We start from the raw sequence: 27,308 nt of genomic DNA, 5'->3' as shown, positions 1-27,308 counted from the left end.
TGTGTACGTGCACATAGATATAAGAATAAAGTGACACCATAATATTATTTTTATAAATAATATGATGCCACCTCATAAGTATATCTATGTGCAAGTAGATAGATATAAATTATAATTATCCTTGATTTATAAACTTCAAATCTTTTTCCATATTTATTCATTTCTTCTTGCTAAAACTAAAATGAACATTTGGCATATTTTATTGGCGACCAAGAGCCAAGTCTCTTCTTTATGAGTTACGGCTTCTTGGGAGCCAAAGAGACTTCGATACCTTATTATATTATGAAGCCAAGAGAGTCGGAAGGCATAAAATATATCACCCAACTTCCTTTTCATACCACCCGACTTCTTCCTTATACCACCCGATTTCTTTATAGCACCCAACTTTTTTCTATATTACGGATACCTCTGCAGATATCGCACGATATTTTCTACAATTTACCATTGTTAATCATTGCATATTCCTTCCACGATTTGCCATTGATAATTTGCTGAAGACGTGACTGGCAATCATACTGGGATTAAGTTTAAAGATTTCTTTCGTGAAGAGTAAGCTGATTGATAGCATCCGACAAGACTCCATTTCATTCCAGATTTTACCAGGTTATATTCCAAGTATTGCAATTTGTTTTGTTATTTGATATTGCTGTATTCCGATTTTGATAGCAGTAAGATACAATTTTCAAAACTATGATGCAAATCATCTTTGCTTAATTATCATGGGTTAGACCCTCTTTAGAATAGAGCCATTTATGATGATTAAAAGCCAAGTATCCATGACATGATATCATATTTATACCATTGAAAGTCAGAACCAAATGATATTTATTCTACAAGCCTTAAAGATTACATTTCTCAGAATCACATATTGTGATGAACTAGAAATATATAATATTCTTTTATCAGTTGAGGATCAATAGACAGAGTCGTTTGTACTAAGATTCGAGCACCTTGGACTCATCGGTTGTATAGCCATGGAAAAAGTGAAGAGGTGAGATGAATTTGGAATAACATGGAAATAAAATTTAGACATGACAAAAGAAATTTAAATTAAATTGATTTAATAGCTCATGCTTGTTTATACTATTTTTCTCCTGTTGTCAAGTCGAGTGGTGGTGATCGGGTCATTGAACCCATTAGAAAACCTTGGCCAAGGTCACTAAAATACATGTTTGCCAACTATGATCACTTGATGTCAGTAGAGCCAGTTATTCAGACATGTTCATCCATAATTGTGCGGACATTCTAAACACCGGAATGCTCAAGTGGTTGGACCAAAAGTATCCCAAGCCTAATCCCGAGGTAGGGAGGGCCTTTCTATTTTTTAGATTGTGTGGAGATAAATATGATCCGAAGTTGGGAGGTTAAGCCTAAGTCAATGCTTCTCCTCTTACCGAAAGCCAAGGCTTGCACAACCAATTAAAGACTCACCAAATACTTCTCGTATGTTCTTCTTTCTTTTTCATGTTATGCATTTACTTTACTTATATGCATGAAAAGATAGTAAATCATTATTATAGTTATTACAATTGAACGTTATCATAGTTAATTCAGTTGATCATTGTTACAGTTATTTCAGTTGCTCATTGTTATAGTTATTTCAGTTGAGCTTTGTTATCTCAGTTAATCGTTGGTTGTTAAAAGCAGTTAATGTCTCATGAAAAGGAATTCAATATATATAGTTGAAAACTCTTTCTAGATCGTTTTTATTTTGTTATGAAAATCCGTTTGTTACTTATGGTATTAGAGCGTTGGGTTCAACACTAAACCTAGGGCACACTACTTTCTAGTAAACCTGAAAATTCATAGAATAATTGTACAGGATGCAAGTACGTAAAACACCTCGCAAGAAGGCACGACATCCTATCTTCTTGTACTTAATTAAGAACATGCCAAACTTCGACTACACTTGTTGTTCCATGCCTCAAGACAATGAAAACCTGAAACAGGCTTTGCAACGACTGAAAAAGGAAAGAGTTAGGTGGACTCCTGCTAGTAAAGCAACATATAGAAACAAACTAATTCAAAACTGGAACGCTCATCAGGAAAATTCTCTTATGCACTTCCATAGATCTTGGATGGTGCGAGATATGTACAAATCTGAATCAGAACTGAATGATGAGAAGCAAAATTTAGATTCCATAATGTAAACATCCTCAAAAGAGGAAATTTTTGCATATAAAGGCTGCTATAAATGCAGCAACAAAAGTATTAAAGTTGATTAAATAAATTGATTTATTCATGTGTTATATTCACTCGCAAAACTCTTTTAATTTGTTATAGGTATTTTTTTTTTTTTTAATTACAACAAATTGACATAAAAAAATTGTAATTTCCAGGTTAAACCAGTAAACAAACAAAATGTGCAGCGATGAGAACGTTGCAGGTCATGACATGGTTCATGAAAATAACACACAATCATCCACTAATTTATTACTTCAGATTTTGCAAGAAATGCAAGTGAAGTTGGATAATATGGAAAAAAGAATGAATGAGATGGAAGCCCAAATGGGGCAGAACCAAGAGGAAATGCAATCCTCGCCTCCTCCCAGAATCGAGATAGAAGTCTCTGAACACAACAAGAAAACCTCACAAGCTTCACCCACTCAAATTGAAGAACAAAAGAAACAAGAAATAGTGAGTAATCTGTCCGCAAATATTAAGAAGATCAAACCACCCAAATTTGTTGGTTCTGAATCCGGAGAGGATGTAGAGGCCTGGTTAACCGAAATGGAACAGTATTTTGAAATTAGGAACTTTTCAGAAACCTCAAAAGCAGTTTGGCGAATATACCACTTTACTGGAGAAGTTGCTACATGGGGGGGAAACACCAAGGTTGAGCTAAACATTAACACCACTGAGATTACCTAGGGAAAATTTGTAACCGTCTTTAGGAACCGTTGGTTACCCCAAATCTTTTACGACCAAAAGTTTTTGGATTTCCAAAATCTTAAGCAAGGAGATATGACTGTACACAAGTACTGGGAGAAATTTACCCGATTATTGAAGCATGTACCACCATATCAACAAGCTAGGAATCTGAAAGTGAGGAAATTCATCATGGGTCTGAATAATAGAATAGGAGGAGCAGTTGATGTTCTCACTCCTCGAACAAGGGAAGAAGCTCTAGAGAAGACTGTCCAACAGGAATATAAAATCAAGAGAGATGACTCCATCCGGGATAATAAAAGAAAAACAAACTACAACACAGAAGGTACAGATACTAGATCTTAGAAGAAACAGTTTAAGGATTATGAATTTAACAAACCAGAATCATAAGGGAATGGAATCAAGGATTTTAAAAGTAATTTCAGTACAAGTAAGAATACTAAGAGCAATGAAAAGAAGGGGCCACCTTCAGGATGTTTCAATTGTGGAGATCATTATGCTAATAAATGCCCTGTCAAGACCAACACCAATCAGCCAGACCGACCACCCCTTCCACAATAGCAGCATGTTTATTAGCAAAGGAGCCACGCAGCCCTTGACAATAGACAAACAACACAACAAATAGGCCCAATCGAAACTCCGGCTAAGATCTAGGGGAACTCCATTTCTATTTTAATTGATACTGAAGCTTCGAAATGTTTTATATCACCTAAACTATTAAGTAGATTTCCAAAGAGATCTAATTTTATGGCAAAACCATGGACAGTCGAGTATGCAAACCAGTCAAGGGCTAAGGTAGAGCAGTGTCTGTTTGAGGCTGGGATTGATTTTCCAAATTTCTCCAGTGAATTGAATCTATATGTAGCGCCTCTTGGGTCTTACGATATTATTATAGGCATTAATTGGCTCAGTGAGCATAAGGCCACGGTTGATTGTCTCTCTAAAATTGTAGATTGTTTGGATGACCAAGACAAACCTACAAGCATTAAAGGGATTAAACATGAAATCAAATCAAAACAGATATCCGCCATGCAACTTAAGAAATGTGGAAGAAAAGGCTATGAGATTTTTGCAGTAAGAGTTGAAGATATGAGAGATCCTATAAACACCACATATGGAGATGACTATATTTTTGAAGATGGGGAAATCAGAAAAAAATTAAAGGAATCCTTCAAAGAAAAGTATCCTTATCTAAAGAATTATCAAAATGTGTTTTCCGAAGAACTCCTTGGTTTACCTCCATCTCGAGTCTTTGATTTTACCATAGATTTGTTACCAGGAGTAGGATCCATCTCTTGATCACCTTATCGAATGACCGCCACAAAATTAATGGAGTTGCAAATACAATTGCAGGATATGTTAAATAAGAAATTGATTCGGCTCAGTGTTTCAACATGGAGAACCCGGGTATTGTTTGTTACTATCAATAAGGTTACTATCAAGAACCGAATCCCACTTCCTAGAATTAACGACCTTTTGGGTCAAATGAAAGGCGCTATAGTATTTTCAAAGATTAATTTGAGGTCAAGATATCACCAGCTTCGTATTTAGGACGAAGGTATTCACAAAACTTCATTTAGAACTAGGTATGGGCATTATGAATTCACAGTGTTACCTTTCGGGTTAACCAATGCTCCAACAGCTTTTATGAACTTAATGAATAGCATATTCCAAGATTGTCTAGATAAGTTTGTACTAGTCTTTATAGAAGATATCCTAATCTATTCAAAAAATGAGAAAAAACATCAAGAACATCTGGAAAAAGTCTTACAAAGGTTGAGAGAACATAAATTATACGGGAAATTGTCTAAGTGCACTTGCTATCAAAAGGAAATTCAGTATTTAGGACACATTATATCAGCTCAGAGAATAGTTGCAGATCCGTCAAAAATCAAGGCAATTAAGGAATGGCCTATGCCTAAAAATGTGATAGAAGTCAGAAGTTTCCTGGGATTGGTAGGGTGCTATAGGAAGTTTGTCAGAAATTTCTCCAAGATAGCTTACTTGATCACATCACTTAGAGAAAGGGAAGGAAGTTTGCATGGACTGAAAAATGTCAATCAACTTTTGAATGTTGGAAGGAAAAGTTAACTATAGCACCATACTAAGAGTACTTGACTCACAAAAGAAATTCGTCGTCATAATTGATGCATCAGGAGGAGTAGGAGGTGTGCTAATGAAGGATGAGTAGGTAATTGCATACGAGTCTAGGAAATTGAAGAATTGCGAACAAAATTATGCCCCTCATGATCTGGAATTAGCATCTCTTGTACATGCTCTTCAAATGTGGAGACATTACTTGATTGGAAAACCTTTTGATTTTTTATCTGACCACCACGGCCTAAAATACGTTTTTACCCAACCCAACCTTGATGCTAGACAAAGGAGATGGTTGGAATTTCTAGCAGATTATGAGTTTGACATTAATTACATCAAGGGCAAGGAAAAAAAAGTGGCCAATGCCTTCAGCAGAAGGAGACACATTTTCACAATGGCTAATATAAATTTCAGACTAAAGGATCAGATTTTACAACATCTAGAGCATGATGAATTTTATGCAAAGATCAGCCAAGGTCTCATCAGAGACCCACAGGATCCCAGGTATTCAGAATTTAGGATAGAAGAGGATGGATTGTTAAGATATCGTGATAGGATTTATATACCCGACAAAACTGAACTTCGGAGAATGATTCTGGAAGAATCTCATTCAGCTCCATATTCAAGACACCTTGGAGTAACTAAAATGTTGTCAAATATAAAACCTCTATATTTTTGGAAAGGAATGAAAAACGAAATAACATAATTTGTGGTAGGATGTTTGGAATGCCAAAGAGTAAAAGCAGAACATCGTTACCCAGGTAGCCTTTTGCACCCAAATGAGGTACCAGAATGGAAATGGTAAATAATTTCTATGGATTTTGTACAAGGGTTACCTATGACATGGAATAGACACAACACCATTCTAGTAGTAGTAGATAGATTGACAAAAGTTGCTCACTTTATACCGGGAAATCTAACCGATGGAGCACCAGAAATCGCTCATAAATTCATAAAGGAGATTTTCAGATTACATGGTGTTCCAGAGAAAATTATCTCAGATAGGGATGCTAGGATAACTTGTAGATTTTGACAAACATTATTTTCAGCATTAGAGACTAACCTAAACATCAGTTTAGCTTATCATCCCGAGACTGATGGTCAAATAGAAAGAGTAAACCAGGTATTAGAAGATCTTTTAAGAGTTTACTGTATGGAATGGCAATACCAGTGGGAAACGTATTTACCCTTGGTGAAATTTGCTTATAACAATTTCTATCAATCCACCATTAAAATGGTCCCCTTTAAGGCTCTATATGGTCGCAAATGTAGAAACCTTGTGAGTTTGAATCGATTGGAGGATAGAATTATTGTTGGACCCAAAATGCTTAAGGAAATGGAAGAACATATAATCCAAATTCGTCAGAGATTGAAAGAAGCCAATGATAGACAAAAAAGTTATGCAGATGCAAAAGAACACCTAGACAATTCTCAATGGGAGAAAAGGTGCTATTAAGAGTAAAACCTTAGAAGAGTACCATCAAGTTTGGTAAGAATGCCAAGCTAGACCCAAGGTATGTGGGACCCTTTGAAATATTGGAAATTATGAACCCAATAGCCTCCAAAATTGCCCTACCACCAACTCTTGCAAGGATGCAAGACATCTTACATGTGTCATACCTTAAGAAATACATAACTCATCATGATCATACAATTGATTGGAACCTATTACAGGTGCGAGAACCAGGGGTGGTGGAAATAGAACTTCAGAATACTCGAGGTGCGTAAGCTACACTTACGAAATTGAGAGGTGACTCAATGCAAGGTCCAATGGGATCATTATGCAAAGGATAATGCTACCTGGGAAAATTATCATGAAATTTTTCAAAAATACCCTCATCTTTTCTCCAGGGCTAGAGCCTGAACATTTATTTTCTTGAAATGATCTGAATAGATATTGTTTTAAGTTTTGTGGTGATATTCATCAGGGATGATGAAAAACTTAAGGGGGAGGGTATGTTACATCCCAAATTTTGACCTAATTTTTTTAATTTATTTGTAGCCATAGATGGAACGGATTTTCTTTAATAATCATATGAACAAGGTAGTTAAATATATCCGTTGTATTCATTATGTTAATTATTTAATGATGATCATTATCCATTATTTGTCATGTCATGATTAGCAATTGCTTGATCTTGGAGTTAATAATTAAATTCTTTATCTATATTAAATGTTATTATAGAATTATTATGGAACTTGTTATTATTATGGAAATTTTGCATGGGTGATTGCAAGAGAAGATGAAGGGGAGAAGCATTGCTAAATGGGATCAACGGAATGGGATACTAGCTTAGTCCAATTATCAGGTTGACAGGTATGACCTTTAATTGCCTTGGTAAGGACCTAGCGACTTGAACATTAGAATACAATCAATGGACCCGCATGAGCTATTAAATAAACATTTAAAACATTAATTCTTTTAATTAAAAATAATTCTTACCTCAAATGATTTTTGATTGTTTTTTTCCACCACATCATTATAATGTATACCTATGTTCGTGCACATAGATATAGGAATAAAGTGACACCATAATATTATTTTTACAAATAATATGATGCCACCTCATAAGTATATCTACGTGCAAGTAGATAGATATAAATTATAATTATCCTTGATTTATAAACTTCAAATCTTTTTCCATATTTATTCATTTCTTCTTGCTAAAACTAAAATGAACATTTGGCATATTTTATTAGCGACCAAGAGCCAAGTCTCTTCTTTATGAGTTACGGCTTCTTGGAAGCCAAAGAGACTTCAATACCTTCTTATATTATGAAGCCAAGAGAGTCAGAAGGCATAAAAATATATCACCCAACTTCCTTTTCATACCACCCGACTTCTTCCTTATACCACCCTACTTCTTCTTTATAACACCCGACTTCTTTCTATATTACAAATACCTCTGCAGATATCGCACAATATTTTCTGCAATTTACCATTGTTAATCATTGCATATTCCTTCCATGATTTGCCATTGATAATTTGTTGAAGACGTGACTAACAATCACACTGGGATTAAGTTTAAAGATTTCTTCTGTGAAGAGTGGGCTCATTGATAGCATCCAACAAGACTCCATTTCATTCCAGATTTTACCACGTTATATTCCAAGTATTGCAATGTGTTTTGTTATCTAATATTGCTGTATTCTGATTTTGATAGTAGTAAGATACAATTTTCAAAACTATGATGCAAATCATCTTTGCTTAATTATCATCGGTTAGACCCTCTTTAGAACAAATCCATTTATGATGATTAAAAGCCAAGTATCCATGACATGATATCATATTTATACCATTGAAAGTCAAAATCAAATGAAATTTATTCTGCAAGCCTTAAAGATTACATTTCTTAGAATCACAGATTGTGATGAGCTAGAAATATATAATATTCTTTTATTAGTTGAGGATCAATAGACAGAGTCGTTTGCTCTGAGATTCGAGTACCTAGGACTCACCGGCTATATAGCCATGGAAAAGGTAAAGAGGTGAGATGAATCTGCAATAACATGGAAATAAAAGTCAGACATGACAAAACAATTTAAAATTAAATTCATTTAATAGCTCATACTAGTTTATACTATTGTTCCCCTGTTGTCAAGTCCAGCGGTGATGATCGAGTCATTGAACCCATCAGAAAACCTCGGCCAAGGTCGTTTAAAGGCATGTTTGCCAACTATGATCACTTGATGTCAGTAGAGTCAGTTATTCAGACATGTCTATTGATAACTGTGCGGACATTCTAAACACCGAAATGCTCAAGTGGCTGAACTAAAAGTATCCTGAGCCTGATCCCGAGGTAGGGAGGGCCTTTCTATTCATTAGATTGTGTGGGAATAAATATGGTCCAAGATTGGGAGGTTAAGCCTAAGTCAATGCTTCTCCTCTTATAGAAAGTTGAGGCTTGCACAACCATTTAAATACTCACCGGATACTTCTCATATGTTCTTTCTTTTTCATGTTACACATTTACTTTACTTATATGCATGAAAAGATAGTAAATCATTATTACAGTTATTACAGTTGAACGTTATCATAGTTAATTCAGTTGATCATTGTTACAGTTATTTCAGTTGATCATTGTTATAGTTATTTCAATTGATCATTGTTATAGTTATTTCAGTTGAGCTTTGTTATCCCAGTTAATCGTTGGTAGTTAAAAGCAATTAATGTCTCATGAAAATGAATTCAATATATATAGTTGAGGAAAACTCTTTCTAGATCGTTTTTGTTTTGTTATGAAAATTCGTTTGTTACAATTTGACTATAATGAAATCTTAGTGGAATGAACTGTATAGAGCTATGAATTTTACGGCAAATATTGGTTGAATATTTGAGTTCAATTGTTGGCACATTGTTTGGGAAAGGGTTTCTACTCTACCAGATGCGCAAATGGAGCCATGGGGTGCAAAGATTAAAGTAATAACTTTTGAGAAATATTGTAAACAATTTGGTTACCAAGCATTCCTTGTTAGAGAAGCCTATGCGATGGATGTGTGAACGAGATTGAATGTCAACCACAGCCAAATGAAGAGAAAAGAATGAGCAAGTAATTTTGCATGGGTAAATGTCGATGCAGTTTAGTGAAGATATTACTCCAAGGTTGTTAGGCTTCTCATATCTGCCAAAACTAGTGAACTGTGTTCAGATTTTCTGTGTAGAAGATTGATTCGTGCTCAATGTGCCATTACAATAGTCGTTGATGGTTTCTCATTCCTCTAGAACTCAGAAGTTTTGACTAGTTTGATATATAACATTAACAACTAAAGTGTTTTGCAGGTCCAAACTGATTTGGGAAAGTGTTGGGGATTCGTCAGGTCCTCAGGAGTCGTTAATACTTAAGATACAATTTTGTACTTGTGTGAGGTTAGGAATGCTATCAATTCCCTTGCAATTTGTTTTTTTAAAAGGATGCAACTCATGCTCTACTCTAAAATGACATTGAAGATAAATATTACTTTTCATAGTGCATTGGCTTCCTTCCATATTTGGTCCCTTAGTTCTTGCAGTGAAATTGTAAACTAGTAGTATATTGGTATTCTATCACATTGGAAGATTTGAAACTCAGGACCAACTTTCACGCAAACTATTTGATGAAATTACAAAGAGAGAAGAGGTCAAAGTTTACCTAAGATCTGGTAGGGGTTCGTATAGTGGTATCAAAGCATTGAACCTTCCATTCTATTTATATAATCAATGAAAGCATTGAACCTTCCATTCTATTTATATAATCAATGAATTGTCAGTTTCAGGAAAAACTAGTCCGAAAAGGTCATGACGGAATCAACTCAAGCACAACAACAATTAGCTTAGAACTTGCAGAAAGATAAAAAGGGATAAGTGCTTAGCTTGTTTGAGGAATACGATACCCTTTTTGCATCTTTTAAGAAAGATCTAACTTTCATTGATTACATGGCCTACATCCAAGAATGCATTACAAGGCTGGTTTGGAAAAACAACAATATCGTAAGAGAGATGAAGACATGTTTGCACAAGGAGTTTGCAGAAATCTGGACGGGAAGTTTTCAGCAGTCACTAATCAGCCTACAGGAGAAAAAAGCTCTAAAACAGTCATAGAAGGGAAGATTGAAGAGGAGGCAATGTCTGGAGAAGAATTGCAGAATACAAGGTATTCGGAAAAGAGCAAGAATCAAATGAGAGAGCAGATTTGTTTTCTTGTCAGGAACATTGGTCACTTAATCACATATTTTGAGTTAATATGGAAAGAAAACTATTGCAGCCAAGTAGTGTTGAGAACATTCAAACAGACATGGCTACAAAATTTGAAGAAGGCTCAACTCAAGGAAGGAGTATGCTTGAGTCTCATGATGTCTCCAAACTGAATCTTCATATGATGAAGAGTTGCATCATAATGAAGACATGCAGCAGGCTTAGCCATGCATTCAGATCAATCATACAAAGAATATGAGGCATCTACAAAGGAGTGCAAGAGTCTCTTGGTGGGTGACATAGAGATTGGGTTTGATAGACCATTGAAGATATTTTCCAATTAGCCAATGATGATGACTCCACATCTTATGTGAGTGGCGATGCTTATGTTGGTCTGGATAAATTAGTAACTACATATGGTGTTGATCCTTATTGGAATGAACATACTTTTTACCATAGTATCATCTCCACATCATCTACAACCAAGGTTGGAAATAAAAAACCCAAAAGGGTAGGTGGGAAGATATTTGGGCAACGGGTGGACCAATCAATCACCAAGCAAGCATCTGACTGATAGATCACATCCAAATCAATCAAACAATCACTACCAATCCTCTCTGGAAAAGAAACCTGGTAAGGAGGGAGAATAGGGCTTACTTACAGTTTCACTTCCAATTGAGCTAGATCCGATCCAGCTTTGATCAAATAGGCATGAAATATGCCATTAATAGGATGGACATGCGTAATGAAAGAAAATCGTGCAAATGTGATTTCTCTCACACACCTGCTAGCTCACTGTTTTGGAGAATTGAGTGAAAATTATTAAAGATCAATTGTTGCAGCTTAATGCAATTTGACATGGGTTGATTGAAAAGCACCTTTGGAAAGAACAATTGGAGAGAAGGCAAAAAGGTCTCAAAGAGGAATTCTTGCATTTGCAAGTGGTCAAGGAAGGGATGAAAACAATGAAATCGGATTGTCTTCATCTTCTTCAAATTTTGATCATCTCCTTGATCTTGCAGAGATTTATTTACAGGCATTGAGAAAGAAGGAAGTAGACACAACTTTGAGATATTGAACACTCGGGACACCATAGAGACTACCTTAGTGGCATTACATGAAGTAGAAAATCAGCTAGATGAGCTTGGTCAAAAATTGATTATATCACAAATTTCTTCAGCTAAATCAGAAATTCCATCTTCTATGGTATCATCAACTCAAACGCAACATTCTAATGTGATAGATGTGGAGGACAAGCAACAGGAGTTGATAAACTTCAAGTGAGAGAGTTGGTACAAGAATATTCAAATTGCAGGCATGAGACTATTGTAAGTGAGCATGATGTTGATTGTAAATCAGATACGAAGGAGGAAACTTCATTCCTCAATAGCAATTATGATGGGAAAAAAGTCAAGAGTTTAACTCTTGAAAGAGTAGAAGGATTCACAAGGATGTGCGACTTGCAGCCATGAGGAATACATTTGATTTCAAGCAAGTTACATCTATTGGAGTAGCTCTTGAGAGTGAACTCTAAAGAAGGAAGTTGCACAAGCCTTAGCTCGTTTTAATACTGCAGATATATTCATTAAATACCTCATTTGAAAAATTACATAGCTTTTGTGATCCAATGAGAAAATGGGCTAGGTTGAAACCACTAAAAAAAGGCACCAATCAATAGTCCAATCAGAATGAAGCACCTAACTATGAACCAATAAGAACATTTATTACCACATGGGCTTGCAACAACTCAATCTTTTTCCTTTTTAGCATATTCAATGAACCTAGACATTATTTCATTGAGCTTGTCCATAAGTACACTTGGCACAAATCTAACCCTATATTCACGGTATTACAAATCAACTGCACAAGTGCAACTTGTCCTCTTCCAACCAACAACCACTGCAAATAGCCATGAAGTTTTAAAATGTTGTAGCCTTCTCCAAATGTTCCAACATAAGTAGATTTGCCTCGATAAAGTAGATGTTTTTCACTTTTCCTTGTAGTTGGTCCATGCTTATCTTTTCATCATCCTCTAGTTCTAACTAGACCGTGGTCTCACATTAGTAAGGATGTTTTTGTTGATTGCTTGAACTGTATCTATTGTTGTTGAACGATCAGATTCCACTTGCTTGAGAATTTCACACTTGAGAGATAATGCACAATGCCATCCTTGAAATTCAGTCGCTTTCCTTTCTCCAATAGATGTGCTTTCACCAGCATATGTTGTGGGAGTTCCATTATAGCTTGTAGCCGAGAGAGTGTCTTTTCGTTGCTTGAGAGAAATTCTTCACAACCTTCTAAAATGACTTGAGTTTTTCCTTGAAGAGAGAGCACGGTATCATAAATCTTGACAAAGCTTCCAATAAACCTCTTTGCTTCTTGAAGAATTCCAACACCCACTTCTTTTCTTCTTTCGTTGTTAATCCAATTCCTTCAAATCCATCCATCAATTCATTAGAATAAATGACTGGACGAACAAATGTTTGATCAACTTGCTATATCAGGTTCATCAATTGTCTAATATATTCTTTCAACTGTTTAGGCTCTTCTCTGTATTTTCTTTTCTTCTCAACCCCCTTGTTCAATCTCTCCCTGAGGACTTGAATAGATTCATAAGCTTCTTTGACCTGTTGATTCTTGGTGGCTGGCCCCAACTCATGTTCTTCAATGTCATAGACCTGTGAAAGCATGTCCACTATTTGTCTACCTTTGGTATTGCAACTTGGACTATGCTCGTGTCTTCTTTGTAAGCATCTTGACTGACCCTTTATCAGTATTATTTCTTTTTGCAATTTCCTCCATGCTTTCAACTATGTAATTGTCACTTGTATTTTCTTCATGTGTTCTAACAACCATGTTAGTGCAATGAATTCTCCTAGTTCATCCTCCTAAATTTCCTCTTCTTGATTCTTATCTTGTACTTCATTTGACATCCTCATTACCATTTTCATCCTTAACTCTTGGTTCATCATCTTCTCAAATGGCTTCAATATCAATTATATTATTCTACCCATCTTGATTATCTTCAACTCCTTGAGGAAGAGAGTTTACTCCTTCTTCATTTTAATTAGGGGAGTGTATTCAATTCTCTTACATTTACTTGCTTCTGATTTAATCTCAACTTGAACTGTCATTTCGTTTTTTTCTCCTTGCTTTTCCTTCTTTTGTGGAGGTTTGTGGTTTGTAACTTCTTTCTTTTTGGTTCCCTTTGTTTGTGAAGCCTTATCACTACCTTTGCATTTCTTGTTGTTTTGACTCTCGTCTATGGGAGACCTCTTCTAGTTGTTTAAATGATTCCTCTACATTGTTCTTCAATTTTTAAGTTGATGGAATTCCTCTTTCTTGGAACTTTTCCATTTGTTTATCCAACCATGCATGCACAAATGTCCAAATTGTTATCATTACTACAGAAAGCTTCCTTTATCTTTATCTAGTTGGTCAACAAGCAAAAATAGTATCTTTCTTTTCTCATAATCAGGTTGGAGATAGTTTCCATCATTCTCAATTTGATTCTGAATCCATTTGGTTGCTCTAATCAATTTCATCCATTGGGAAAATGATCTTCTCTTGATATCGTAGTCATCATCTACATTTGTTGTGCAGGATAGGGCTTAAAATTCTCTTACAACTACAAACAACCACAAAATTTCACCAAGGGTATGGATTAATAGCACTTCATTCACAATTAGGCCTATAGTCTAGTAGCCTTTGAAAACAAGGTTTTCAAACATCTTTTGCAGAATATGTGATCTCCACAATCTGGTGCTCTTCAATATATCCTTGGTTAGGGTTTCTATCTATGTAACATGGAACTCATTAATTGACTGGTAATCAGCATATAAGCCTAAAGGGAGCAGAAAAATGCATATAATTGGCCATAACTTTTGTAGGATGGCTCTGTTGAAGATTGTAGTTGCAATAGAGATCTTTATCTCTGATTTTTCTTTATGTTGAAAATGAGATAAAACCTATATATTGTGTTTACAGCTGGAGAAGATATTTAAGATATTTATTTGAGATAATATTTCATGAAGAGAACTGTGTCATGTGTCATGCGTAATGCGAAGAGGCGTGCATTTGGAATATGAAAAGATTTTTTTTTAGAAATTGAATAGACCTTCAGTTGTGAGATGAAGAGTCTCTCAATTCTTTATATATATTTTATTTTGTGGAAAGTATTGTATTCAAACATTTCATTATCAATAAAAAATGATATTTTCATGGTGTGCTTGGGTTTTTCCCTTCAAGTGGAAGGGTTTTGCCAAGGATAAAATTGTCTGTCTTTTGTGCAATTTTATTTACTTTTCTTATTGTTGTTCATCATTGTTTTCTGGGCTAAACATTAACATGGTATCAGAGCAAAGTTGGATTACAATAAGGAAATGCTGTTTTTTCAAGGAGCTCCGAGATATTTCTTCTACTTGATGTTCTTTCTCGTATATCATAATTGGCATCATGCGTCTGATGCTCTCTTAGATGGTCCTCCTTATGAAGGTGACCGTTTATGTTTGCCATGCATTTTTGTAACTGACGTGGGGATCCTTTAGTTCCATTTTAGGCACCATCTCTCTTCTTTTCTATCATGATTTATTTTCTGATATTATTCTTTTGGCTCTGAAAGTTATAGTGTAGTCTTTGTTATTTGATCAAACTTTTATTGATCGCTCTAGTGCTGAAGTCTGATATATGTGAAGCTCGTCATATATGCCATTTTGTCAGGGGTCACAACAACGATTTGAACAGAATGGGCTGCCTGATTATTTTATTAATAAGTTTTTTTCAGTGAAGCTTTGCATGTTCTTCAATGATTTTATTCCCTCTCTCTTGATGACGATTTATGGATTGTCAATGTATTCATTTGCCATCATCTTCCTATTGTGGTGTGTTGTAGACTTGGATAATCTGAGGTTTTTTGGCTTTTGGCAGATTTTAGTTCTCTGTTATGTTTTGCGGGAAGCTTGATTCATGTCCTTATTTGTTCGAAGGTCTTTTATCTCCATTTGGTCGGACTTTTCCTTTGAGCTCATAAGCTTTAGTTGCTGTGTTTTATTCCCTTTCCTTGGCTATTTTGTGCTTGCATGTAGCCTTCAATCTTTGCTTTATTATATTTGTGTTGATTCTTCCAACTTGTCTTTATGTTATCACGGCAGAATGTTTTCCATCTTTTCTTCCAGCATTAATATTTTTATGCTGTGGCTCTATGGGGTAACAGTAGGGCAGTTTTTTATTTAGGACTTTTTTTTCATCCTCCTTTCTTTTATGTTAGCGGTGAATAAGAGATTGGCGGTGATTAATAAAGATATACGTTTCTTTTTTGGTGGAGCAAGCTCCGATGATCTTATCGTGCACTTTCTCTATTTTTATAATTATAAGCATAATAAGTTCAGGACAAAGACTGGTTTCTGATGCTGATAAATATATATGTTCGCATCTCATTTTATTTTGAAAAAAGGATCCTTAAGTGTTAGGTTTTTTCTTTGATATTTGTCATCTACAGCTTTACGGGTTTGACAAAAGATTTCTGCAGTGCTATTTTCAGCATCTCTCTGGCATCAATAGGTTTCATAGAAGACTCCTACAGAGCTACCTTCAGAATCAAATTCATTTGTCTATGATATGCATGGTATCACGTATGACAATACAAGTCTTAAGTTCTATTTTTACTGCATGATCGAAGGCTGCTATCTTATCTTCAGTCATTCTCTCAGATATTGCTTGATATCTTTCTCTATGTGCTTAGCAAATAATAGAGTCTAATTTATGAGTCCATTCATTCTTGTGATTTCTTCATATGTTTTACAGCATCTTTCATATTGCTATCAGAGACGTTTGTTATTGTGGAACTCTGAGCTTTTCAGAAGCAAAGACTCTATATTGGGATCTTGCTGTGGAGGCACTTCCTATTTTATTGGATGGCTTAGTGTCACCATGGGGTGCTATTTTAATATTTGTTACTATGATTCTCTTATATGGAAGGATTATACCTTAATCTGTTTGTTCTTGATATGGTTTAACAGTTGGTGCTATAGTGGCACCTTTGGTTTGTATGCTTGTTTGAATATGTTTTCAGTTGCATGGCCTATAAGTAAGCTCTTGAACTTGTTATTGAGCAAAGGACATGTTGCTCTCATTATGCCTATAAGTAAGCTCTTGAACTTGTTATTGAGCAAAGGACATGTTGCTCTCATTATCAGAGCTGAGTTGAAAACATTGGTGGATTTGTATGAAAACGAGTCTATGTGAAAGAGATAAGTATCCTATGATTATATCTTGAATATTGAATTTATGTTAAATCATTGTGTAAAGTGTTTCCATTGAGCACTGATCTCTATATATCTCTTAATGATAGATTGATTTTATAAAATATTATTAATCCCTCTTCATTGCAGGATGCAGCAATGAAATGATGAGAGATTGATGAACATGAGGACGTCGCTTGTATTGATGATACGTATCTTCATTAAAAGAGGAAGATCATATATAGAGGGGGACTTTTCAGCTCCAGAGGGAGGTTACGTGACAAAGAGAGATGTCAAATTCTTTGCAAACTTATGTGGCAGTGTAATTGCTAAAGCTCCTTGTTTGGTCAAACTGGAATCAACTATTTTATTGTGGCAATCCTAAGAGGGAGTCTTTGTTATACATGCTGGTAATGAGTTCTTTGTGAGAGAAGTTCAAGGTGCAATCCCTTGTTAATGCATTTTTCTCTAATAGAAGTTTGAGGTGAAGGCTCTCGTTCCACCCTCTGCAAGTAGGCATGGTGGAAATGCATTCTTCTCTAGGAGAAGTTTGAGGTGAAAGCCCTCATTCCACCCTCTATGAGTAGGTATGGTGGACCACCCTGTAGGAGTAGGCATGGTAGAAGTAATGTATGTGACTCCATGACTTTAATTTTTATGTGCTTATGAAGTAACTATGGTGAATTATGTTATGTTGAGATAACATGTTTTCATGTGATGTGAATTTATCAATCACATCATTTGTTGCAGCTTGTGTGCCTGCCATACTAAAGATCTCTCTCTTTTTAAAAGGGAGTGTTGAAGATTGTAGCTGTGATAGAGATCTTTATCTCTAATTTTGCTATATGCTAAAAAATGAGCTAATACTAGATATAGTGTTTACAACTGGAGAAGATATTTAAGATATTTATTTGAGATAATATTATATGAAGAGACATGTGTCCTGTGGTGTGAAGAGGCATGCATTTGAAAATATGAAGACTGTTTTTAGAAATTGAAGAGACCTTTAGTTGTGAGATGAAGAGTCTCTCAATTCTTTATATATAGTATATTCGGTCAAAAGCATTGTATTCAAACATTTCATTATCAAGAAAAGTGATATTTTTGTGGCTTGGCTGGGTTTTTCCCTTCAAATGGAAGGGTTTTCCCAGGATAAAGTTGGGTCTTTTGTGCAATTTTATTTACTTGTTTTATTGTTGTTTATCATTATTTTCTAGGCTAAACATTAACAAACTCAATCCCACGGTCTAAAAAGTGAAAATTGTTTTGGATACCCAATATGGAGTTATACAACATATGTGAGAATGGGTATATGTTAATTTGGAAAGTATGCTTAAAAAACGGACTATTACACTGGGAATTAGGTTTAATTATGCCAATATGCATGCAAATGAAAGGAACAATTACCTTTAACTTCCACAAATCAATAATTTAGCCAATTGCTCTGGTGAGACTTTAGAAAACCTTGTTACAGACATTTTCTCCAATGTTTAGAAAGATAGAATGGTGGAAATGAGAATTACACAATTTTCCCCAGCACTGGTAACCTTAGGGCAGATTCAAATTGAGTTTTTATAATTTTGTCATATCTTCCTCCAAACTCAATGAAAAACTGCCAAACCAATTGGAGATGAAAGGTGATTCAATTCTCTATCCAATCCAATCTGTTTTAGATCATTAAATGCAAAGTAAAATTTGTACAAAGTTAAAAACAAGAGTCAGATCTCCTTGAAAAACACTGTTTTAGACATGTAAACTTTGTATTTCTTGCATTCCATTCCTCTCCAAAACATTCCCAACCTTGGGATTCATGTCTACAACATGTATTTATGCTTATATAAGCATTTCCCCCCTAAAACAACCGATCCTAATAACTTTTTAAACTCCTTGACCATTTAGCTCCCCTTAAAGCTAAAATTGAAAAATCAATTTGACAACTTTTTTCCCCAATTTTGCAAAAATGACTCAACAACCCACCTAGAAACCTAATATTGACTCTAGAGTCAAGACACCTTACATATATTAGGAAAGGTCTTCAAGATCTTAATACAACCACAAAACATGACAACACAAAATGCTAACCTAGGATCTTAGATCAAATAGACTAGGTGCCCCTGCACCATACTGTCCAAGCAAGATGAACTCAAGTCCTTTTGAATGCAGGCCTTCTTTCTCTTCCTGATCTTCCAATTCTTTTGTAGCATTTGCCTTGATGTTTTGTTGACTTCAATGTTGTGTCTGCAGCCTGTTGGCTACTTCTTTCATCCTTATAAGGGACTCATTCTTTGGCATCCTTCTCTGAACCTAATCTCTTTCAAGAGCCTTCTTATGAATGATTTGAATCTCCTTGTCTAAAAAACCTACACATGCATAGTTCAATGAAAGATAAGAAATAAAATATTGAGACCTTAAGGTCTCCTCCTTGTCACCTTGCACCATACACCCCACTTTAACCTTGTCTTCTAAGGGTCTCCTTTGATGAACAACATCTTCCAACTCCTCCATCATCGCATAAACATGCCTTTTAGACCAAGCCTTAGGTCTGCACCTTCCACAACTCATATTTTGACACCAACTCACAATCACTTCCCTCCAAAATCAGATAATTCTTCAAATTTTTTGTCTTTGTATCTTCAAGCTCTCAAATGGCTGCAACCTTCATATGCTTCTCTTCTTCTACTTTGATTAACTCTTCCCTACAAACCATCATCGCCTTAGCTCGCTTGGTTGGTTCATCATCTTCCTCCATCAACAAAGATTTTGTGATGTCTGGTTCTATTGTCTCTTTCGAAAAATCTTCTTAATAGATGTTTTAATTTGTAAATTTGCTTTCTCATGCAATTGTTGCATCTCAAGATCCAATCTTTTTTGCAATATCCCTACTTGTCCCTCCATTTGTTCCAAGGTTTGCCTCAACTCTCTTATCTCTTGCTCAACATCTATTAATTTACCTTCTCACATTTTTTCTTTTACTTCTCTTTCCTCTCTTATTTCTTATTTTGGAAACCCTCATTTCATATCTCTTCCACACATCTATTTCTCCACACACATACAACTATCCTAAACCCAGTAGGATTTTGGAAGATGCGCTCCCCAAGACCTCTTCTACCTGCTCCCTCATAGTGGAAAAAATCCACACACCTTCTACCCAACTTTGTCATTGTTGGAGGATACAACAAACTCTCTCACACATCTATTTCTCCACACACATACAACTATCCTAAACCCAGTAGGATTTTGGAAGATGCGCTCCCCAAGACCTCTTCTACCTGCTCCCTCATAGTGGAAAAAATCCACACACCTTCTACCCAACTTTGTCATTGTTGGAGGATACAACAAACTCTCTCACAACTCCCTCTCAGGGTTTTCTCGCTCCAATAACAAATGACGTGGAGAAAGTCTTAAAATCCTCCTACAACCACAAACTTTATACCAAGGGCATGGATTAATAGCACTTCATTCACAATTAGGCCAATAGTCTCGTAGCCTTTCAAAACAAGGTTTTCAAACATATCTTCTACGACATGCATGATCTTCACGATCTGGACCTATTTGGAATACCCTTTTGGCCCCATTTCAACATATCAAAGACTTGGTTAGGGTTTATCATCCTTTATTTGATGGTATGGATCAAAATTGGTTCTAGCATTGTCTACCCCCAATGAATAGTATTCAATCTCTCTCTCTACTTCCTCTGCTGCCTGCAGTGAATGACAAGTTTCAATTGCATTCCCAAGAGAGAATGAAAAAGTAATCCTTGGCTTACATCTGTGCTTCTAAATTTTATCATATGTGAGCAACTTCCTTGCAACCACTATTATTACTAGTTTGTTTGGTGGGAACCCGTTGTTGTGAGTTTTGTTCCACTACAACATGCAGAATCAAATATCCAATGTTTGGAGATGAAACATTGACAACTCAATCCTCTCTTGATATATGGTCATATCTCATGCTAAGCTAGTAATGTAAGATCATGAAATGATTTCAAGGTTCCTTTTATTGTGGATACTCACTTAGTGAAACATCACTTGGGGGACTTACATCATTCATTCAATGGATATCAACTCTTGCACCTCTAAAGATTTGGCTTCACAATGTGCAAAGAAAAATTAATATGATTTTGATCATCCAACTTTGTACAGCTAAAACACATAACTACAAGATAAAATGATATAATTAAAGAGTAAGTGAAAACTGCTGAGTCTCTGCATTTGAAATTGGCATGATACCAGTTCTCCACAAGCCCCAGTAATGTGGGTATATTGTGAGCCATACCCGGGCAAGGTTGGCGCAAGTCCCAAGCAATAGAGATTCCCAGACAAGTGGCTTCTAGTCCAAATGGTTGTTGTTCAAGCTTGGCGGTGAGTTCCCAAAAGATCGGACCACATCTACATGACTGAAAGCAAACCCCAAGCAATAAAAGTCGCGTGGAAGTGGTCTCTACGGCCATGGATAATCTAAGCTAGACAGTCTATTGCCTAGTCATGAAAAGATATGGACGACTTAAACGCTATGAAGCAAAAGGAAAAGCCAAAAATGAAACTGAACAGCAACTCTCACCAGTTCGATAGAGCTTTCCAACACAGATTTCGAGTCCTTATCAGATCCAGAAGCTGAAGAAACTTGCACTTCAAGACTAAGTGTGGTTTCAATATCCGTTATATCATTTTCTCTTGAAGCAGCAGTATACTCAGACCCCGGAAGTGAGACTCCATGAGGGCTTACAGCCTGAATGGATAGTGCATCTAAACAATACCTTGCTTCAGGACTTGCAGGGTCTCCACCTCTGATTGCATTGTCACATGATGGTGCCAGCTCCACTTCTCTCTCTTGTTCGCGTGGGTACGTTTTAGACAGAACTTCCTGCACTTTATCGGATTCTAGAACTTCTTCCTCTTTCCCCTCTCTGTTTTTATGCCTTGTATCACTAGGAGAGAGTTTTCCTGCATCCGGTTCTGCACCTTTTGCGTTACTAGACCTATCGCTGCTTTCTTGCATTTCGTTAGAATTTTCTCCTTTTTTTCCTTCCTCCTCATCCTCTTCTCGTCCTCTATGCTTCCCGTCTCTAGGAGACAACTTTTCGGAAGTCAATTCTCTACCATCTTCGTGGTAATTTCTTTTGGATGGTACTTCTTGCATTTTACTGGATTCTTCCCCCTCTTTCCTTTTCTCCGCATCATGTTTTCTTCTTCTATGTTTCATAGCTCGACGAGACAGCTTTCCTGAATCCGATTTTCCACCATGTTCATGGTGCAACTTTTTAGATGGGAATTCTCGTATTTCAACAGATTGTTTATCTTCCTTTTCCCCCTTCAGCTTTCTTGAATCCAACTCTCCACCATGTTCATGGTGAAACTTTTTAGACGGAATGTTTTGTATTTCAACAGATTGTTTCCCTTTCTTTCCCTCCTCCAGCTCTCTTTTTTTATGTTTGGTGTCTGGAGAGGAGAACTTTTGCAGATCCAATTCTGCAGCTTCTTCATGTCGAGATTCGCTGGCGGGTAAATCTTGCATTTCATTCGACTCTTCTTCTCCCTCTTCCTTTTCTTTTCTTCTAAGCCTGGTATCTGTAGGAGATATCTTTTCCACACTACGGGCATGGTGGTGGTCGGATGTCAACCGAGTTTCATCGTTAGAGGCTTTCGCTTCTTCCTTCAGATTACAGTTGGCTTCATCTTTAGAAGTTTGTTCCTCCATTGGAACGGCATGTGGCATAGATTGAGTGTCATCTTCAAGGCTGTATTCTTCCACAGAAACCCGGTGGTCTGGGTCCCTTGCCAACTGAGTATCTCTCTCAGAAGCTTTGATTTCCTCCTCCTGACTAAAATAGATTTTATCTTTGGGTATGTGTTCTGTTGTAGCAGTCTTCTCTATAGGAATGACTTGTGGGTTCAATGTCAAGTGAGTTTTTCCTTCAGAAGCTTTCCCTTCATCCATCTGCTTAGATTGGCTTCCATCTTCATGAATGCGTTGTTCCACGGAGATATTGGCATCTGGGTCCCCTGTCAATTGGTCTACTCCACCACGGACTTCTACTTCATCATTCTGCATCGAATGGTTTTCACCAGCAGGGGTCGGTCCTCCAACACTAGTGAGATCATGTGAGTCCCATTTTAATGGTATTTCACCTTTACAGAGTTTTATCAGGTGGTGAGGTTCTTCATAAGTTTTTAGCCCATGGGCTTCTTCTTCTATGGTTTTAACCTCAGGAATTTTGCCCTCATATCTTCCTTCATAGATGGGAGGTTCACATAGATGGTCATTTCCATCGACTTCCTCTCCTCCTTCATATCCAAGTTCTTCACACTGCACCTGTGAATGACCCACAAGATCAGATTTTCTTTTCCCATACTCTTCATCCACATAACTACCGTCCAGATACACCCCATGCCCTGCAGCTTCTGCTTCATTTTTCTTCACCCCAGAGTTCTCTCTGTCGCAGCCAATAAGCCTTTTCCTAGACAATACACTAAAACATTTCCTGAAGCAAACATAGCCACCAACAGCACAGCCCAATGGAATGGAAACTGCTACTCCAAATGCCGACAGCAGCATCACAGGAACAAACATAAATGGCAGAGAGGAAACCAATGCACCCCATAGTGTGAGTTTCTTGCCGTATATCCACAATTTACTGGCCATCTCGATTGCGAAAAACTTTCGCTGTAATTCATTCAATCAATGTGCGTTATATATTTCGTTCCACTAAACATTCTGAAATGGGTACTGCTCCGGTCCATTCCTCTGCTTAAAATTATCCTCTGTTTCCATACAAATGCCGAGCAACCGAAACAAATGAAAACTCTATTCAAAATGATCGACCGACTATTGCGTTGCTGGGTGATTGACACTTAATCTGTGACGTGGCCTCACTAGAAATGATCCACTAATATAGTAACATATTTTTATCATTACCATCCAAGTACCTGTCAAGGCTCCAGAAGATTTCACATCGGGATTGTGATTTTTACTCAAAACGAGGTATATCCTTGATAGGATAAAGACAGACGTCACAAGCGAAGTGTAACAGCACAAGTGACCCCGTCTCCCACAGGGTCACTTGTGCTAATGAGAGCTTCTCCAAAGAGCTGAACCCCATGGGACCCGATTAAGCTCTAGACAAAATGTACGAATTGGATATGCAGCAGTCAGAATGTCTGAATATTGTAATTTATTAATTTTTATAAATTTATAAAACAGTCAATTTATTAATTTAAATTAATATTAAATAATAAAATAATATCTAATCTGTCTGCTGGGTAGATGCCTCTTGACCAAAATTTAAAATATCTAAAATATCATAGATTTTCTTAAAATTTTCATCTGAACTTATGATCTGTTTAAATTTTTAAAAAATTGAATAAAAGTCATTGTATTTTGGTTATTCTTGAAAAAAAAAAAAGGTAAATTTAACCGTAGTACACCTAATATATGTATTTATTTTGTTGAGTCCTCGTATAATGTATGTATTTATTTTGCTTGAAAAGTGGAAGATGCACTTGTCACAATAGTGTCAAGCTAAACAAGAGACACATTGTGTCATAGTTCCTCCTCAATTATAATAAGCTTGCATAAATGTAAAATATTATTATAATATTGAAGATAATGACTTATATATATTAGAAGAGGAAGAAAAATTTAGAAAGTGCTTAAGGTAATGAAAAAATTGATTGGAGAATGGATACTTTGATTCAAAAAAATTTAGCATTAACAAATACTCTAAATTTAAATAATATTTAAATGTGAGAATAATATAAGAAATAAAAATAAGCATCTTCATTAAAAAAACTTAGCATATAATGTTAAAATGATTAAAAATAATCAATAATAATAGGTGGAATATAATTATTTTGATAATGTAATTATGATTAACTATACTATTGTTATTAATTTTTTATGTAATTCAATATTTCCTTTAAAGTAAAAATAGTTAAAATATTATGTCAAATTTTACAACAAAAGAATTAAATAAATATGAGATAATTAAAGGAAAATAAATAAATGTATCCTCTCAATTCCAAAATTAAAAAAAGGGAAATGTCCATGTTAAAAAATAATTAGTTAAATTATATCATTAATGCTAATGGTCACCACCAATGAGAAATGGTTTATAAAACATGTTAGCATTAAAATATTCTTATTTTAGTTGCATGACAAGCATAAAATTAAAGAGAAAGTAAATCAGTGAGTGAGTCAAAAGCTAAGGTTTGCTAGAAAAAATTGGGAAAAAACATGTGTACATTGTTTGGACAGATGAAAGAGTATAGTTGAATATGAACAATGGAGAAGGTAGCGGTTATGTTCTACAAATGCCACTTGAAAACAAATTTACCTTCATGCAAACAATGTAACTCCATAAAATACATACTCATTAAAAGATCAGTGCTTCTCCAAATTACTATCATAAGTAGTTTGCAAACTGAATTCAATTGTATTCCTCCACGGGCATGACAAAATGAGTTAAACATAATGGAAGAAAATACAAGCATGAAAAATAATATATGAAGAAAAATGAACAAAGTGTAGCTGAAAATTGTTCTTAATTATTTGTTGCTTGCAATGACTCCGTCCAATCTGCAGTTCAATTGGTGCTTGCCTGTAACAATTATGTCGACTATAGGATTGTATGCTGAAATAATATGGCAACAGAAGTTTAGTGGGACAATGGGAAAAGCGTGCTAAAGTTGCCAGAAACAAGTAAAAATCTACTAAACACGTTGCTAGGATCACCAAGTAATCTTCCTCAGCTGATAACACTTCATTTGGATCTAAAAAAAACATCTTTCGTGTTGAGCTTGTGTGTTTCCTTCTATATTTTCATTTTACAACACATGCATAAATTGATACTAGGGTGTGATCTCTGTTAGTATTCATTTAGCAGGCTTAGTCTTTAGTGATAGATCTAATTAGCTATCTTGGGTTATTGGACTCGCTAATCCGCCGGCCCCTCGTTCCACCTTGTGGTTGCAAGCTCAGCACCATGTTAAATAGGGGAGGGGTCTACAGGACATAAGCGTTAAAGGCTCCACAAGGCAACCCTTTTGTGCTTTCTAGAACTCACTAATTTCTGAGTTGTGGACTCGTTTTGGCTTGTGTGAGGGGTTAAATGTTCCACATCTTTGGACTCGCCTCACATTAGTTAAAGCATTAAGTGTACCACCTTGTGCTTTTTGATTACTTTTAGATAGATTTGCTTTCAGGAATAAACATCTGTACACACATAGTAATTAAGCCCCCATGAACACTATTAATGGATCTTGAGGGAGTGGGTTCCTAGTGAAACTCCTCTCTAAGACGGATTCCTTATGGGTGGGGAGGATACTTTGAGCATCTCGTAGATAGATGAATCTTCAACTTGTTGATTAAGGCATCCTTTCTCCGGAGAGGTTGATAGATCACAGGAAGATGATATCATAGATCTTTAAGAGATAATCTTAGTCTAGCGTGTCGGATTAATCTGTTTATTTTGATTGGGCTAAAGGTGAAAAGGTGTCAAAACCTTGAATCTAGAAGCTAAGTCCCCTTGTGGTATACTATTGTGAGTCAGTTACCTTTAGAGAGGGTTAATCATAGCAGACAATCCCTCTACAAGGAAAACTACATTGACGGAACCTCAAGCGGTAATAGCCATTTTCACCATGGTAGTGACAACCGCTATATAAATGTCCTTGTGGAAGAAATCTCCACGGGTGTGGTTCATTGTGAGTTGTCAGATCTCCCTAGCAGCTCTTGAAGATTAAGTTCTCAGACTGTGTCAAAACCTCGGTGCGCTGGGATTGGAGGTCACCCGGGCTGTGAGTCATAAAAGTTGTAGAGTCAAACCATTACTAAATACCTTAGAGAAGCCAACTTTTATTTTCTAGGAATGTGTGCAATGATTGCAAAACTCTTTGAAAACGTACACAAATAGCTCTCTTAGGGATTAACACAAACTAAGTCACTTGATTGTTCATGCGCAAGGTTGCTTTTGCCCTTGCTCATTGTTTTCAGACGTGCTTGAAATCACTTGCTTGTTGTTCTACGTGTCTATTTATCTGTCTGGTTATTGGAACAATCAAAATTTTTGTCAAAATCAGTCGCTATTGTGAAATTGTTTTGTCCTTTCGCGCAAAATCATTTGGCTCTCGCGCGAAGCCATTTTGTCCTCATGCGAAATTAAAGTTCTGTTGCGCATCTTCGCGCGATCCAGAAAACATTCTCGTGCAAAATTAAAAACTGTTACTGATCTTCGCACGAGACAGAAACATCTTCGCGCGGCCCGTAAAACTTCTTCGCATGGCCCGTAAAGGTTTTTCACGCGAGACTTTGTATCAGCATTTACAATCTGGGTCTATTCTAGCTATCTGCGGCTTGCACACTGTCCTTTTCTGCATCCATTTATCACTCTTTGTTTGCAAACAGTCCTGGAACAA

The 27,308-nt window shown here is 36.1% G+C and overlaps 1 protein-coding gene across 2 annotated transcripts in view; it reads right to left on the bottom strand.

Moving 5' to 3' along the window:
* Positions 1-23,680, bottom strand: part of LOC149557495 (uncharacterized) — a 39,774-nt gene extending 16,094 nt beyond the window's left edge. The window contains exons 1-2 of one of the 2 annotated variants that reach the window (XM_089832148.1): positions 21,457-23,680; positions 19,904-21,292 (exon numbers count right to left, since the gene is read on the bottom strand). In XM_089832148.1, the coding sequence (XP_089688274.1) occupies positions 20,972-21,292; positions 21,457-23,538 (2,403 nt within the window). In that variant the 5' untranslated portion in view covers positions 23,539-23,680 and the 3' untranslated portion in view covers positions 19,904-20,971. Of the gene's footprint in view, positions 1-19,903; positions 21,293-21,456 lie in introns of those variants that run through there. The other variant, XM_089832150.1, reaches the window with a different exon arrangement.
* Positions 23,681-27,308: the final 3,628 nt, after the last annotated feature.

Source organism: Cupressus sempervirens, chromosome 5 (genome assembly GCF_028749045.1).
Source record: "Cupressus sempervirens isolate cs-2001-9-10 chromosome 5, ASM2874904v1, whole genome shotgun sequence".
Classification (NCBI taxonomy): domain Eukaryota; kingdom Viridiplantae; phylum Streptophyta; class Pinopsida; order Cupressales; family Cupressaceae; genus Cupressus; species Cupressus sempervirens.
The sequence above is the reverse complement of the archived record's forward strand: the minus strand, read 5'-3'. Positions and strand labels throughout refer to the sequence as shown.